The sequence below is a fragment of the Apis florea genome, unplaced genomic scaffold (assembly GCF_048593485.1).
Source record: "Apis florea isolate Af1SG1 unplaced genomic scaffold, ASM4859348v1 contig_3587_pilon, whole genome shotgun sequence".
Classification (NCBI taxonomy): Eukaryota; Metazoa; Arthropoda; class Insecta; order Hymenoptera; family Apidae; genus Apis; species Apis florea.
Window position 1 is genome coordinate 1,892,501 of NW_028256789.1, and position 13,338 is coordinate 1,905,838.

The 13,338-nt window shown below is 45.4% G+C and overlaps 1 protein-coding gene across 4 annotated transcripts in view; it reads right to left on the reverse strand.

Annotated features, from left to right (window-relative positions):
* Positions 1-2,820: 2,820 nt before the first annotated feature.
* Positions 2,821-13,338, reverse strand: part of Hr38 (Hormone receptor-like in 38) — a 37,014-nt gene continuing 26,496 nt past the window's right edge. For 2 of the 4 annotated variants that reach the window (XM_086914372.1, XM_086914370.1), the window contains exons 2-8: positions 9,193-9,419; positions 7,060-7,301; positions 6,344-6,844; positions 5,823-6,153; positions 5,342-5,650; positions 4,753-4,987; positions 2,821-4,277 (exon numbers count right to left, since the gene is read on the reverse strand). In XM_086914372.1, the coding sequence (XP_086770498.1) occupies positions 4,021-4,277; positions 4,753-4,987; positions 5,342-5,650; positions 5,823-6,153; positions 6,344-6,844; positions 7,060-7,301; positions 9,193-9,419 (2,102 nt within the window). In that variant the 3' untranslated portion in view covers positions 2,821-4,020. Of the gene's footprint in view, positions 4,278-4,752; positions 4,988-5,341; positions 5,651-5,822; positions 6,154-6,343; positions 6,893-7,059; positions 7,302-9,192; positions 9,420-13,338 lie in introns of all 4 variants that reach the window. The other 2 variants (XM_086914369.1, XM_086914371.1) reach the window with 1 other exon arrangement.

Consider the following 13,338-nt stretch of genomic DNA (forward strand, 5'->3'; position numbering starts at 1 on the left):
AATAGCACCGTTTTATAATTTGACGAATTCCTTTCAGCCTCTAAATCTCTTCTGGACTCGATGCATATACGTATGCTATGCGTACACGAAGGAAACGTACGATATCCTTTCCCCGGCTAATAACAATCCGAAAATATGGATCAAATGTATCCGAATAGACTTCTTCTAGGAAAATTATTACGCAAATTAATCACGCGGGAATTGATTCAGCGGATTGATTACGTTCACGCGTAGAATTGTGATTTTAAAAAAGAAAAATCGACGAGATCGTCCGCTTCCTCCGCGTTATCCTAATTTTCGAAACGGGAACACGAGGATTGTTCGTGCAATCCCTTTTCGGATTACTTGTACCTTGCTTTCTTGCCGGGCATATTATATATTGTTCTTCTTCTTCTGTTTCACCGAGTTCATCTGCGATTCGTATCCATCCGCAAACGTTTTCGCACGCGTGGCCAACGCCAATGAAGCACAGTTTCAACACGGAGAAAGAAAAGCGTTGTTGATCGCCAACTTAATCGCGAGCGTTCACTTGAAAATTGAATTACGTCTGCTCGAACGCCGATTTAATGTCGAGCTTGAACGTTAATCACTCCTTTCTCCGTGTACTCTTCCGTAACGTTAGAGAGATCGTTAAACGGAAGCTCTTACATGGCTGGGGATCGATAACTCTTACGCAAGAAACGATACCGAATAAACAATGATGATCGAAAAACGGTGGATCGATGTTAAGAGGGGAGGGAGAAAAAGAAAAAAAAAGAAAAAAAAAAGGAGAGAAGAAAAGAAAAAAAAGAAAAGAGAACGAAGGAGAAAAAAGAAAAAAGACGAAGCTCGATTTTTTTTTAGAAGGAACTATGATTGCGCAGAAATCGAACGAGGAAAATCGAGAATGATCGAATCCTCTATTTCCTTGATTGAAGCATTGAACATTTGCGGATACACACGGCGAGTATAACATATACACATATAATTATTTTATATCTATTGTGCACATTAATTATGTATTAACGTGTTAACGTGTTTACTGCCTCTCAATAAGTTTGATAAAAGATTCACGATGGCGGGTCGCCACGTGGATTTGTGCCTTTCTGAAATTAGGTGCACTAAGAGATTTAACGTGATCGTAATGCGACGTAAACGCTCTGTTGGATCGGGCTGCATGTACTTTTAACGTTGACAAGTGAACATACACATAAAAGAGGAAAGTATTATTGCCGAACGGTTAGGGTGGCCATCGATAAAGGATGACCGTCGTGGAAAGATCGCGTTAACCCAACGATTCCTTGATTGATCTTTCCCGATTCCGATCAATCCGACATATTTCTCGAGATGGTATCATCGTGGATCCTTCCTTCTTGGACTCTATTTTCCTTGCTTGGAGTCGCGAGTCAGTGCAATCCTTTCCACGATTGATAGTTTTTTTCTCTCTCTCTCTCTTATATATATCCAAAGGATATACATATATATATATACACTACGATATATATATATATATATATCCCCTTTCTTGATGATATATATTGCAACGGCGAAGAAGAATTGCTTTAACGTCGATCATATTTCTTACGCATTTAGCAATAATTAATGGTAACACAAGGTGGTAGTAAAAAGGTAGCGGATGGTAACAGCGGTAGTAGCGACAATAACGCTATAAGATCGTAACGCTAGCGGTAAGTAGTAGTAGTAGTAATAGTAGTAGTAGTAGTAGTAGTAGTAGTAGTAATAGTAGTAGTAGTAGTAGTAGTAGTAGTAGTAGTAGTAGTAGTAGTAAGTTAAGTAATATTAAGTAATTAAGTAGCAAGTAATATTATAATAAGTAATAATAGCGGCGCGGTATACGTATAAATAGGATTTTCTACGTTAGTTTGATTAAAAATAAATGTCATAACGTAATAGGTAACTTTATGCCGGGCCCGTAACGAAGCCACTGCCTGCCGATCGGTCGGTGGATGCGAAACGACGAATCGACTCGCTTATTTCTTTCCACTTTTCTTTCTCGTCCCGGATCGCGCAGCCTAGTCGGCCAGATTCCGGGCCCTATCTCATTCTTCTTCTCCCTTAGCTGTCTAAAATCACATTAACGCAAGAGAATAGTAATGGTAATTGTTCGGACCGTGCAACGGGTCCCACCACGTGACTTGAAAGACACTCACACGTTTCACAATGATACTAAATTCCATGCGATCGAGGATAGGTCGCAAGAGGAAGGGAAGCCAGGGAGCACCTATTAGCCTCGGATCGATGAAGCTGGCAAGCCGAAGGATACGAGTTACGAATGAATACGAGTTACGGAGAATCGGGAGGGAGGGAAGGAAGGAAGGGAGGGAGGGAGGGAGATAGGAGAGAGAACGCGGAAATTCTAAGTGAGAATTTTTTTTTTTTTTTTCCTTTTTTTCCCTTCTTCTTCTTCTTCTTCTTCTTCTTCTTTTTTTTTTTTTTTTTTTTAGCATCATCGTTACGTTCGAGTGTGATCGCAGTCACGACTACGCGTGAATCTTCTAAACTGTCAACACGGAAGAGCGAAATTGATTTACACGAAGGGGTGCGGAGGAGGGACTAAGGATCGGAGGAATATCAATTAACAAATGTAATTCGATGATATATCTATATCTTGTCACTCCGCTCTTCCGTCGTTGCTCTGATATGTTGCGAATCGTCAATGCACCTCTCTCTTCCTTCTCTTCCACGATATATAATAAAGTAAGTGAGTAAGTGTAAGTGTAACACGATTTGTCCTGCGCTTGAAAGAAGAGAAATTAATCCCGATCGAGCGGATCCTCGAGGTGGACGTGCGTTGCGGCACGAGCGATGAAAGAAACGTAGTTCTTTTTTCTTTTTTTTTTCTTTTTTTTTTTTTTTTTTTGTTCGTTGATGTAGCGACTTATACAAAGTAGGTAGAAAAGTGATAAAAATTCATGTGTACGATATAATGTACGTATAATGTACGTGTATAACGGTGTGATGGTATATCGTATATCGTTATTTTTTCCTCTTTCTTTCTTTCTTTCTTTCCTTTCTTTCCTTTCTTTCCTTTCGTTCCTTTTGTGCATGTTTGCGAGAAATGTAGCGTAGCACTTAATATTACCAGTCGGCGAGAACCACCTCGTGATTAATCATCCTGGTGTCGTTATATATATATATATATATAGGACGCCTCGTGGAACGCATAACGAAACACGTTACGCGTTCCACGTTTCGTTTCTCTTCACGAAATAGGGGAAATCCCTACGTTTTGTTTCAAGGTTTTGCCGCAGGTTTCTCCCCGAAGAAGAAGAAGCCTCTCCCCCCCCCCCTCCCCCCTCCCCCGAGAATCCGCCGGGTTCCACCTTCGATCGCCCGGGCGCCGATAGACAGCATTCGAGACAGCAAGAATAATTATTACACATCGTACACACACTGTTAAAATAGTAATAGCGGTAGTAATAATAATAGTAACAATAGTAACAGTTGTCAGGTCGGGCAGTCACATCTGCCCGCTGACACATCACGAAGACACGCGCCCCGTTCATCCACCCGTCTCTCATCCATACACGCACAGGGAACTTTGTCTTAAATTTAGCGACAAACCACGAGTCTTCCGGCTCGTCCATTCGCGCGTGCATCCACACTCCAACGTCCACTTGCGGCACTTGCACACACGCATCTATATATTTCGCTAAAACATCCAGACGCGGAGACGTCAGCCTCGAGAGAAACGCACAGACTTCGACATTCGAGTTCATCCGCTCTCTCTCTCTCTCTCTCTCTCTCGCTCTCGCTCTCTCGCTCTCTCGAGATTCGCGTTTGCGACCCCTCTCAAGGTGACTCTCACTCGCGTCGACACTCGTGCGAGAAAAAGAAAAGGGTTACACGCAAGAAGATGGTAGAGAATCTACGAGCTACGCACGTGTAAGAAAACTAAGGAAACTTAGTTAATCGAGTAAGTAAACGCAACCGCACAAGATGTCGAGAATATGGATCTGCGTTCTATCTGCGGCGACACGCAGCCTTAGGCTTGGCTTGGGATTTTTTAAAAAGGCGTTTTTAAAACGGTAGACTACCGACGAACATGGTCTCGATCATGGGCGGCGCTGGGACCAGATCCTCCAGTTTTAGGTAAAAGATACGCTGGAGCCCCTGCACCGACAGACTCCTCAGTTCCGGCAGTTTACCTAACAAACGGGACAGGTAGTGCGCTTTCCTCTGCGCCTCGGCGTTATAGGTGACGTGGTCGCGGAGCGACGATATTATTTTCGACTGTAGCTGCTCCATGCGATGAGGCTCCTTCAGGCCGTACCTTGCTGTAATTTCAAGCAGAGAAACAGACCCACTGTTTTATCAATCGATCATCATCAGCTTTCATCCGAGGCCGAGTACCGATTCGTGATCGTATCGGTTGGTGTTGGTATATTATAGAGGGTCGTGCTTAGGTTGGCCAGATTCGCCGGCCAATTGAAACGGAAGGAAGGAACAGAATAGGGGCGATGTTGCGTGCGATACGTCGCGATCGAATCGTATTGTCGAACCGATCGAAGAGGAGCACGCACGTCCAACAACAACGAGGAGAATCGCGTCGACGTGTATCGCGTGCAACGATCGACACGGAACGATCGCCGTTTCTTTTTCGTCGTCTCGTTAATAAGTAACCGGTCGATCGATAAATAATTTATCCGGCAGACGGTCGCGCTTAATGGATAATCATCGAAGAGAGGAAACGAGGGCAGGCCGATATTCTCTTTCGAAAAAAAGAGAAGGATTTGGTGGTACCAAACTTACCAGTAATGAGGGTAAGAGCGCACAGACAAGCGAAAGCACTAGCGTCTACGTCGAGAATGTGAAGAGCTTTGCTGAATTCGAGAATACTGTGGAGCCAATCGCCGAAGCTACGCTGACACTGTTCCAATGCCAGGACCACGCCGTTGCAAAATGTCAGCTTAGTGTCCTCCGGTTTCGTACGGTACGCCAATCGAAGAACGAACAGTTCCAGACTGGCTGACTGGAAAAGTAACTCCTACGGGGAGAGGAACAATCACGAAAACAGACGCGTTAGACGTGTTGGATCAGAAATTTCGAAATTGTTGAGAAAGAAAGCAGAGTGGAAAAAAGAAATGTTATTTTCCTGCGCGACTGTAGATATAATCGGACCGTCGATTAGACATGTCGTAGGCTCGTCAGGATTGACCTTTTAGAAAATGTACAAGCTATCGATCTCTTTAATGAAACCTTCCCTCACAGATATTGTCTGCGCGTCCATACATAATAAACGATGTAACGCAGCTCCGCGTAGATGGATTTATACACGAAACGAAAAATTATCCGAGAGGGACGAAGATGAAGAAATTGACGATGGAACAATGATACAAACCTGATCCTCTCGTACCAGATCCGTGAAGCCGGGAATTTTATCGGCAAACGTTCGAATCACGTCAATCGACGTGGTAAGAAGATTGTAGAATTGTTGCGTCTTTTCCGCCTCTGTGATGGGTGGATCGCCAGGACTTGGTTGCCGATATTGCGAGTAGTCCAAGGTCGCTTGATCGGGTGTCGTGTCCAGGTGTGCGCGGACCAAAGCTGTGATCAGGGAAACCGGCGAGCTTGGTGGTGATTCTTGCGGGGATTTTGGCTTCGATGGCAATCTACCTCGACGACCTTTCAAGGAATCCGTCCTGACCACCTGAACGAACGAAAAAAAAAAAAAAAAAACCAAAATCAAGCATATCATTAATACTTTTAATTCTCCTTCTCCTTCTTCTTTTCTTTTCTTCTTTCTTTTTCTTTTTTTTTTTTTTTTTCTTCTAGATAATACATATCTCTCTCGAAACGAGATCAATTCAATTTTCACTCACTTCTTTCACCATTCCGACCATCAAGCACTTCTGGAAGCGGCAAAATTGGCAACGATTCCGCCGGCGTTTGTCAACGGGGCAAGCTTTCTCGGCCAAACACACGTATTTCGAGCCCTTTTGCACGGTCCTCTTGAAAAATCCCTTGCAACCCTCGCACGTACGGACACCGTAGTGTTGACACGCTGCCGTGTCGCCGCACACGGCGCAAAGTTGGCTGGGGCTCGGTGGTGCCCGCTCGTTGCTGGTTCCGCTTCCGGGCGACGGAGAGCTGACGGAGCTTCCTGTGCCACCGCTCCCACCGCGCGCCTTCGGGGATTCCGTACTCCCGCTACTGTGAAACACACGAGCTTTCTTCGTGAAACGTCTCCTATCCCTCGAAAAGGATCGAATCGAAAGGGAAACTCGGCTTCAGAGAAAGAAGAGAATTTACGAAACGATTTAAACTTGATTCGAAAGAAAAACTCTAATGAAACGACCTCGAGATTTTTATTATCGATCGATATTTTTATTATTTCTATTACCTGGCAGACTCTGACCTCTGCGTGGGCAGAGACGCCCTCCGTGAACGGGTCGTCCCTACGACCACGTTGTCAACGGTAGGGTAAATGTCTGTCGGTGGAACGGGGGTGGCACCGGCTGTGATGCTCGGCGGTGGACCGTACACCATGGGGACACCGTACGCCGCCGAGTCTTGCCGATGATTTGCCGGCGAGGGAACCGCCGTGGTCGGAGTTGGGGCCGTCTCGGTCGCGAAGTAACCCTGATGATGGTGGTGCTGCTGCGGGGGCGGCGCGGGCGGCTGCTGCTGCTGCTGGGGATGGTGATGATGCTGTTGCTGGGGCTGTTGCTCGTGGTAGGGCAACGTGGGCGAGAACTCGGTTGGATAGGGGCCGGTGGCGCACGGGTACACCGAGTTGTCGTAACACTCCCCCTCGTCCATTTTGATCCCGAGAACCTGCAGCTCTTGCCTCGTGTATCGTTGAGCCGTGTACGTCTCTTGGAAGCTCGGCAAGGGTGTTGAACTGCGTCCAACAGACAGATGCAGAGATGTAAGTGGACCGTCTCGCCACCTTCCAACCAAATGCCAAACTACCATTTTTCCTCTGAGACGAATGATCGTTAAACGAAACGTAGCGCGACGTGCAATTCGACAAACAGGCGGATCCGTGTGATTTATATTATCGTAGCAGGATCTATCTACGATTCTATCTACGAGGTCGAAAACAATGAGCCGTACCTAAGCGAGTCAGGCTGGACGTCTTCGGGAAGCGGCGCTGCCGGCGGAGGCGGCTGCGGCGCTTGCTGATGATGCACCGGTTGCTGAGCCTGCCCCGACTCGTCGCCCGTCGGCACTCCCTGCGGATTGCCCAGCTGCAGTTCTGGAAACGGGTCCAGCTCTTCGGGTAGGCTCCCAGCATCCGTTGGATCCGTGTACGAAGCGCTCAACAAATCCGCCAGGGTGCTACATCCGAACGGGCTCTGGAAAATTCGTATCGAACCCTCGTGTCTCTTCCAATTCAAGTGAACATAATCGCGATAAATCTTTCGATCGAATGTTTATTCAGTTTCAAGAGTTTTCGCGCGATAAGTTAAAACGGCATTCGATCCGAATCGAAATTCGAAATTCTTCGATCTGTGATAACCCGAGCTCGAAGCCTTCCACCGCTTCCTTCGCTGGAGGAAGGCTGGCAGACAATTCGCTTTTTTCGCTACGACGGCAGACAAGGGCGGGAGAGCCGTGCGAGTGGCAAATCGAAGTACTCGACTGCAAGGCGGTAACATTGTTCGACCACAATTGCGAGCCTTGTCGAGACATCGATGTACAGTTGAGATGCGCAGTGAGGATATCGGAGAGGAACGAAGCGGATTCTCGTATCGCGTGTTGCGTCTATAACTCGCCGCTTCGAGTACAGATTTCTACATCGTTCAATCGAATCTTTTCGTCCGAAATCACGATTACACGATCCCCCTCTAACGTGACTCTAACTCGATTATCGTTAAACTGCGAACAACGAGACAGATTTAGATTTTACAATATAAATAATCCTCGTCCCCGAGAATATTATTACGAATATATCGGCCGACGTTTCATTCATCAAAATCATCATGTTCCGATAATAATATTCGTAATAAAACTATATCGACATGGGGATGAAAGAAAAACACGATGATCGAGTACGACAAATTTATCTTTCTTTCCTTTCTTTTTTCCTCTCCCAAGAAAAGCAACAAAATTCGTCGATATAAACGAGAGAAAAGTGAAACACAGGAAAGAACGTGGTGGAAAAAAAGAAAAACGTCCGACGAGCTATCTTATTGGAGGATACCGGTAAGAGGGAAGTGGGATGGGGTTGGATATTCAATTTGCCGGGTTGGTTCCGCTTCTGGGCTGACATTTCGTTCATCGCTCCCTCGAGTATCCCGCGATCGAAGCTTCGGTCTACCATAGACCCTGACTATGGCCTTCTGAACGAGTCGTTCAACCCCTCCTCATCCCCACGAAACTAGCTGCCACCAATTATCGTCGCGTACCGTGCAACAGAATCGTGCCGTTTTCTTCCTCCGACCACCAATTTCGCCGATTCGATTTAATTGCGAACGCATCGTAACGATCTCGCACGCATCGAAAATACTTTCCAACGCGGAAAATGCCAAGAGGGGAGGGGATAGAAACAGGTAGGACGACACTGGAGATCCGGGTACGTGGGCAGGAATGCAGATGGTGCACGATAAGCGAGCGCAGATGACGATCAAGAACGTCGGGACGTAGGAGGGCAGATCTTGTTGCGAGCCGAGCCGGACTTCCAAGACTACGGGGCCAGATAAGATAGCGAAATAGTGAAAGTTCCGTGCGCCCCACTAAACAGCAGGATAATTACTGCTATTCGCTCCGGCGAATAAACGTAATTCCGCGTTAAATTCCGATCGCGTTAAGGAAACGCGTCGTCGTTTCTTTTTTTTTTCTTTTTCTCCTTTCCTTTCCTTTTTTTTTTTTTTTGCAATTATTATCATTGACAAGTTTGTACGCGCGAATAAAACCAAGGAGTCCAATCCGTCGTAAATTTCATGGTATTGAGTTGGTGGCGGACGAAAGAAAAGAACGGTAATGAATAATAGATAGAGTTAGGAAATGATTGGAAGAATCATGAAGAGTATGAAACGAAATGAGATTAAAGAGAGAGAGAGAGAGAGAGGTACAGAGTACAATTGGAATTACGGGGAAAAGGGAATAATTGATTTGGCGTCGCCAAAGATAATGTCACACGTGCGCCAACTTTTGAGCGAATCTCAAACCTGATTACATAATTAATAATAAAGAATGAAGGGCGGGGAGGGGAGGGGGGGGAGTTCTATCAGCCGGTTACATTACCTGTGTCTGTAGAAGAAGCATACTTGACGCTACCGTGAACGCGGTTGTCGTCGGGGTTGTAGAAGATTGATTCGTGCAGGCGAGAGCTGGAACGGTAGCTGCCGCTTGCCGTTGATGCCGATGGCGATGTGGCTGTTGCTGTTGCTCTACGTCGTTCCGCGTAATAGCCACCGCACGTTGGCTACCGTTGCTGTTATCGCTGTCGCCGTTCGGCGAATGAAGTTGCCCTGCAACAGAACGCAACGCATCCTCAAGCTACGAACAAGTACAAGCGGATTTCTTTGCATTTCTTCGGGCATACCCCCCCCCGAAGATGAAAATAAATGATTCGTGCAACGTCAACCCTAAACGCCTACGTGAAGTCAATTGTCGAGCGATTTACACCAGTTCGATAGACTTTTTCTATTACTTTTTTTTATTACTTTTTTATTCTTTTTTCCCCACTTCTCGATAAAACGATGCTCGCGTACGAAGGGGAAGAGAGAGATGTCTCTGTCGTTGATCACGATGAAAAGTTCGATCTTTAAAACGAACTCGTTTAAATTGTCCACGATGAAACAATGAGAGACAGACGACAACTTTCCGACGCAGCAATAACGTAGTCAGACTATTTCTGTCTATGACCTGAGATATCCGTGATCGTTTCCGTCTTTTGTCCGGATTTTCCGGATGAGATGGAAATTTGTTCGATGATATCTACGTACAATATCTTCGATATTGAGAGTGACCGATGTCCATGGTGATCATCTCTGCGATCAAGTCGGGGGTTCGAATCGACGGGCCCTCGAATTAAACTCGACGCGTAGATCGTATCTTTTTTCGAGATGAGATAGACAAATATTCTCAGATTACTTGCACACGGATTCTGAATTTTGTGAACACGGTTTTCAAATTACCGTTGTCCTCGCTGTCCACCGTTAACACTCAACTTAACTTCTATCAATCGTCGAATTCTCGACGTCGACTGAGGTCCTCGACGTCGGCGTTTCGTCCTATATAGGGTAGCTTCGACACCCCAGGGAGACATGAAATCATTGGCATTTAAAATACTACCGAGCCTAAGCAGACAACCATCCTAACCCCTGCTCGATTATTATTACACGATATTATTCCTAACGCCCGAGGGATGAGTATGTATATTCCCATCGAAAAGGAGATCGCTTTTCACCAAGACGAACCTCGAACAAAATATACTTAACTTGTGATAAAACTCAAAAAACTCGTCGTTATAAATTTTCCAAATTATGTATATTTTTCTGAAATGTGTATATACGACGCGAAAAAAAAACACGAATAAAACGAACAGAGAGCGGAATTAAGGGGAGATTTTATTAACTTGAACGAAACAGATGCATCCCATCCGTTGTTGTTCCTTCTTCTCCACCCTTCTCCGACTCGTCGAGAAGAATCGGGGAAGATGCGAGATAGTCACGGTCACCGATTCGATTCAATTTCGCGACGAGAGAGGACCGCCTAGTGGTTTTCACCAGGTCGTAAAACATAGCTATTCCACCCGTAGCTGAGATTAATCTTGATAGAGGGGCGCGATTATATACCGATAACGACACTAGTTACGAGGAATTAAAAGGGGGCTGCACCCGATCCTATCCTAACTGGGCAAATCTATATACAAATCTATATATATATATATATATATATATATATATATATATATATATATATATATACAGAGTCGTAAATCAGAGTACGTAGTCGAGTCGATCGTGCATGCACCGTGTGTCATTGCCCAACGAAAACTCGCAAATGTTAACCCTTTGTTAATCCACTCTCTCCCTCTCTCCTTTTCCCTCTAACCTTTTCCATTCCCTCCTCTGAGATGTGACCCGTGGCAAGGTGGTTGCCCCGCCAATTAAGATAGCTCGGTCCAAAACAACGAGCCCTATCAGAGAGCGGGGATCAACGAGGAGAGGCGCGAGCGATCCCACCTACGGGAGCGCATACTAGAGGTAGACGGGCTGCACCTGAGCCGTGTGCACGTGCACGGAAGGATTCGATTAACTTCTACAGCGCTGGCACCGTAGGCAGGGTAAAGGCAGAGGCCGTAGCCAGGGTAGGGTAGCGAACGGACGAGAAAGAGTAGGGTTAGCCGAACAGCGTGTGCCAAGTGGATTACACCGGTGTACACGGCCCTCCCACGAACCACGCCTCTCCACGTGCCACCACGTGCAGCCGCACCGCGCACCAGCCACTTGCTCTCCACGATTTGCTCTCATGAATTAACCACTCGTTCCTTCCCTCCTCTTCTCCGATCTCTTCTTCTCCATCCCAGTTTGCACCGAGAAATTTATTCCTCCTTTCTACCTAACACGTATTTCTATCTAATTTAATAAGTTTCGTTATTTTCTCGATATGATATATATGTATGTATGTGTGTGTCTACGTCGAAGAGGATTGTGACTCGGAGCCAAGGAGGAAAAAAAAAGAAAAAAAAGAAAAAGCAAGTATTGTACGATAGATCGATCTGTCAAGACGGATATATTTCCTCGTTGCGCAATTTGCGCAACGACCGAGGAATCGCGGAGATTTAGGAATTGCGAAAGAAAAGTGACTCGAGAGAGTCGTTACACATATAACTCGTTGCGCATAGGCAGGCGTGAAGAGGTTTCGCGAGATTTTCCATAACGAAACGACCCACTTTCCGGTTTAACAAGAGAACGTAAGTGATGTCATTGTTAATAGGTAGCACATTAGACGTCGGTATTCGCCACAATTAGGCATGAAATTCCTATATGTTGTGGGCTAATTACAACGATCGTTCGGTCACATGTTTTTATTTTACGCCTCGACAAGATAATTGATATCCTTCGTGAATAATTCATTCGAGCGGTGAATTTTTTTTTTTCTTCTTCTTCTTCTTCTTCTTCTCCCCTCCCCCCTTCTCTCCGCCCCCCTCCCCCCTCTCCCCTAACGTTCGCCATTTACGAGAAAAACCGCGGCGAGAAAGAGCGGGAGGTCGAATAAGAGAAAGATACTATTTATAGACGCATCACGATTTTTCTTCGTTGTCGCGATGCGATGTCTGTTCGAGCCTGTCTGTTCGAGCCTTGGGAATCGTTATATTGCCGATCGATCGATCGATCGATCGATCGATCGTGTGCAGGCGCACTTAACGGCGAGGACGACGAAGACGACGACGGCGGCGACGACACGTTGTGGGTGAGCGTGCGTGCGTGAGAGAAAGTAGGACCGTACGCGACGCATAATCGCGTACCGGGATATCTTCGATTTAAAGCTCGCATCGCATCGCATCGGCTTCGCCCACACGAGCCGAGCGTCTCACCGGTTTCACGATCGTAATTAACCCTTTCACTGGTAAGTAGGGACGGTCGTGTGCCGGCATCTCCTCGGTTCGTTTCGCCTCCTCGCGAATCCGCTGATCGAAGTTTTAATCCTCTCTTGCGTTCTTTTTTCTTCCTTTCCTCACCGAAAAGTGAATTATTATTTTTAACGAAACTGAAACGTTCGTGCAATATTTATGTACGTAATATTATTAAACTTGTGACAGGTCGTTCTCGGAATTTTAAAAATATTCTTGAGAAATTTAAAAGTCATCCTTATTCGCGGATGATCAAGGGAGATTTATTTTTATCGTTGTGAAAAATTCGTTTTTTTCTTTTCTCGTTAATCCATGTTGTACCTATTTTCCATCGTCGTACCTTTTTTTTTTTTTTTTTTTTTTGACGAAATGTCTTCTGTCGATGAAAGTTACGCGTTGTTGTTTATTATTATTTCCCTCTGTGAAGACTTTAAAATAGTTTTGCAATTGCTCTTTTCGTTAATACGATGTTACTTCTCCTCTAGACATTTTCCTAAATCCTATCCCATTTTCGACAACATAGTCGTAGAAAAATCGTCGAAGATTCGAAAATTGGATTGGAATCCCTTGCGAAAGACACCTGCAACTCTGTATATTCCATTAATCCCGCGCGTCAAGGTAGCGAATGGAAAAAATCTTGAGAAGATTTTGAGAAATTAAACACTTTCACCGTTTAATTCGAAATAATTTTCTTCTTCATTTTTCCACGCTCACAAGTTGCAACTTGCCTTGGAAGAGAGAGAGAGAGAGAGCTCTCTTCTACCTAATGTTTTATCATCCGAAACTAACTAAATAATCACTCGGATACT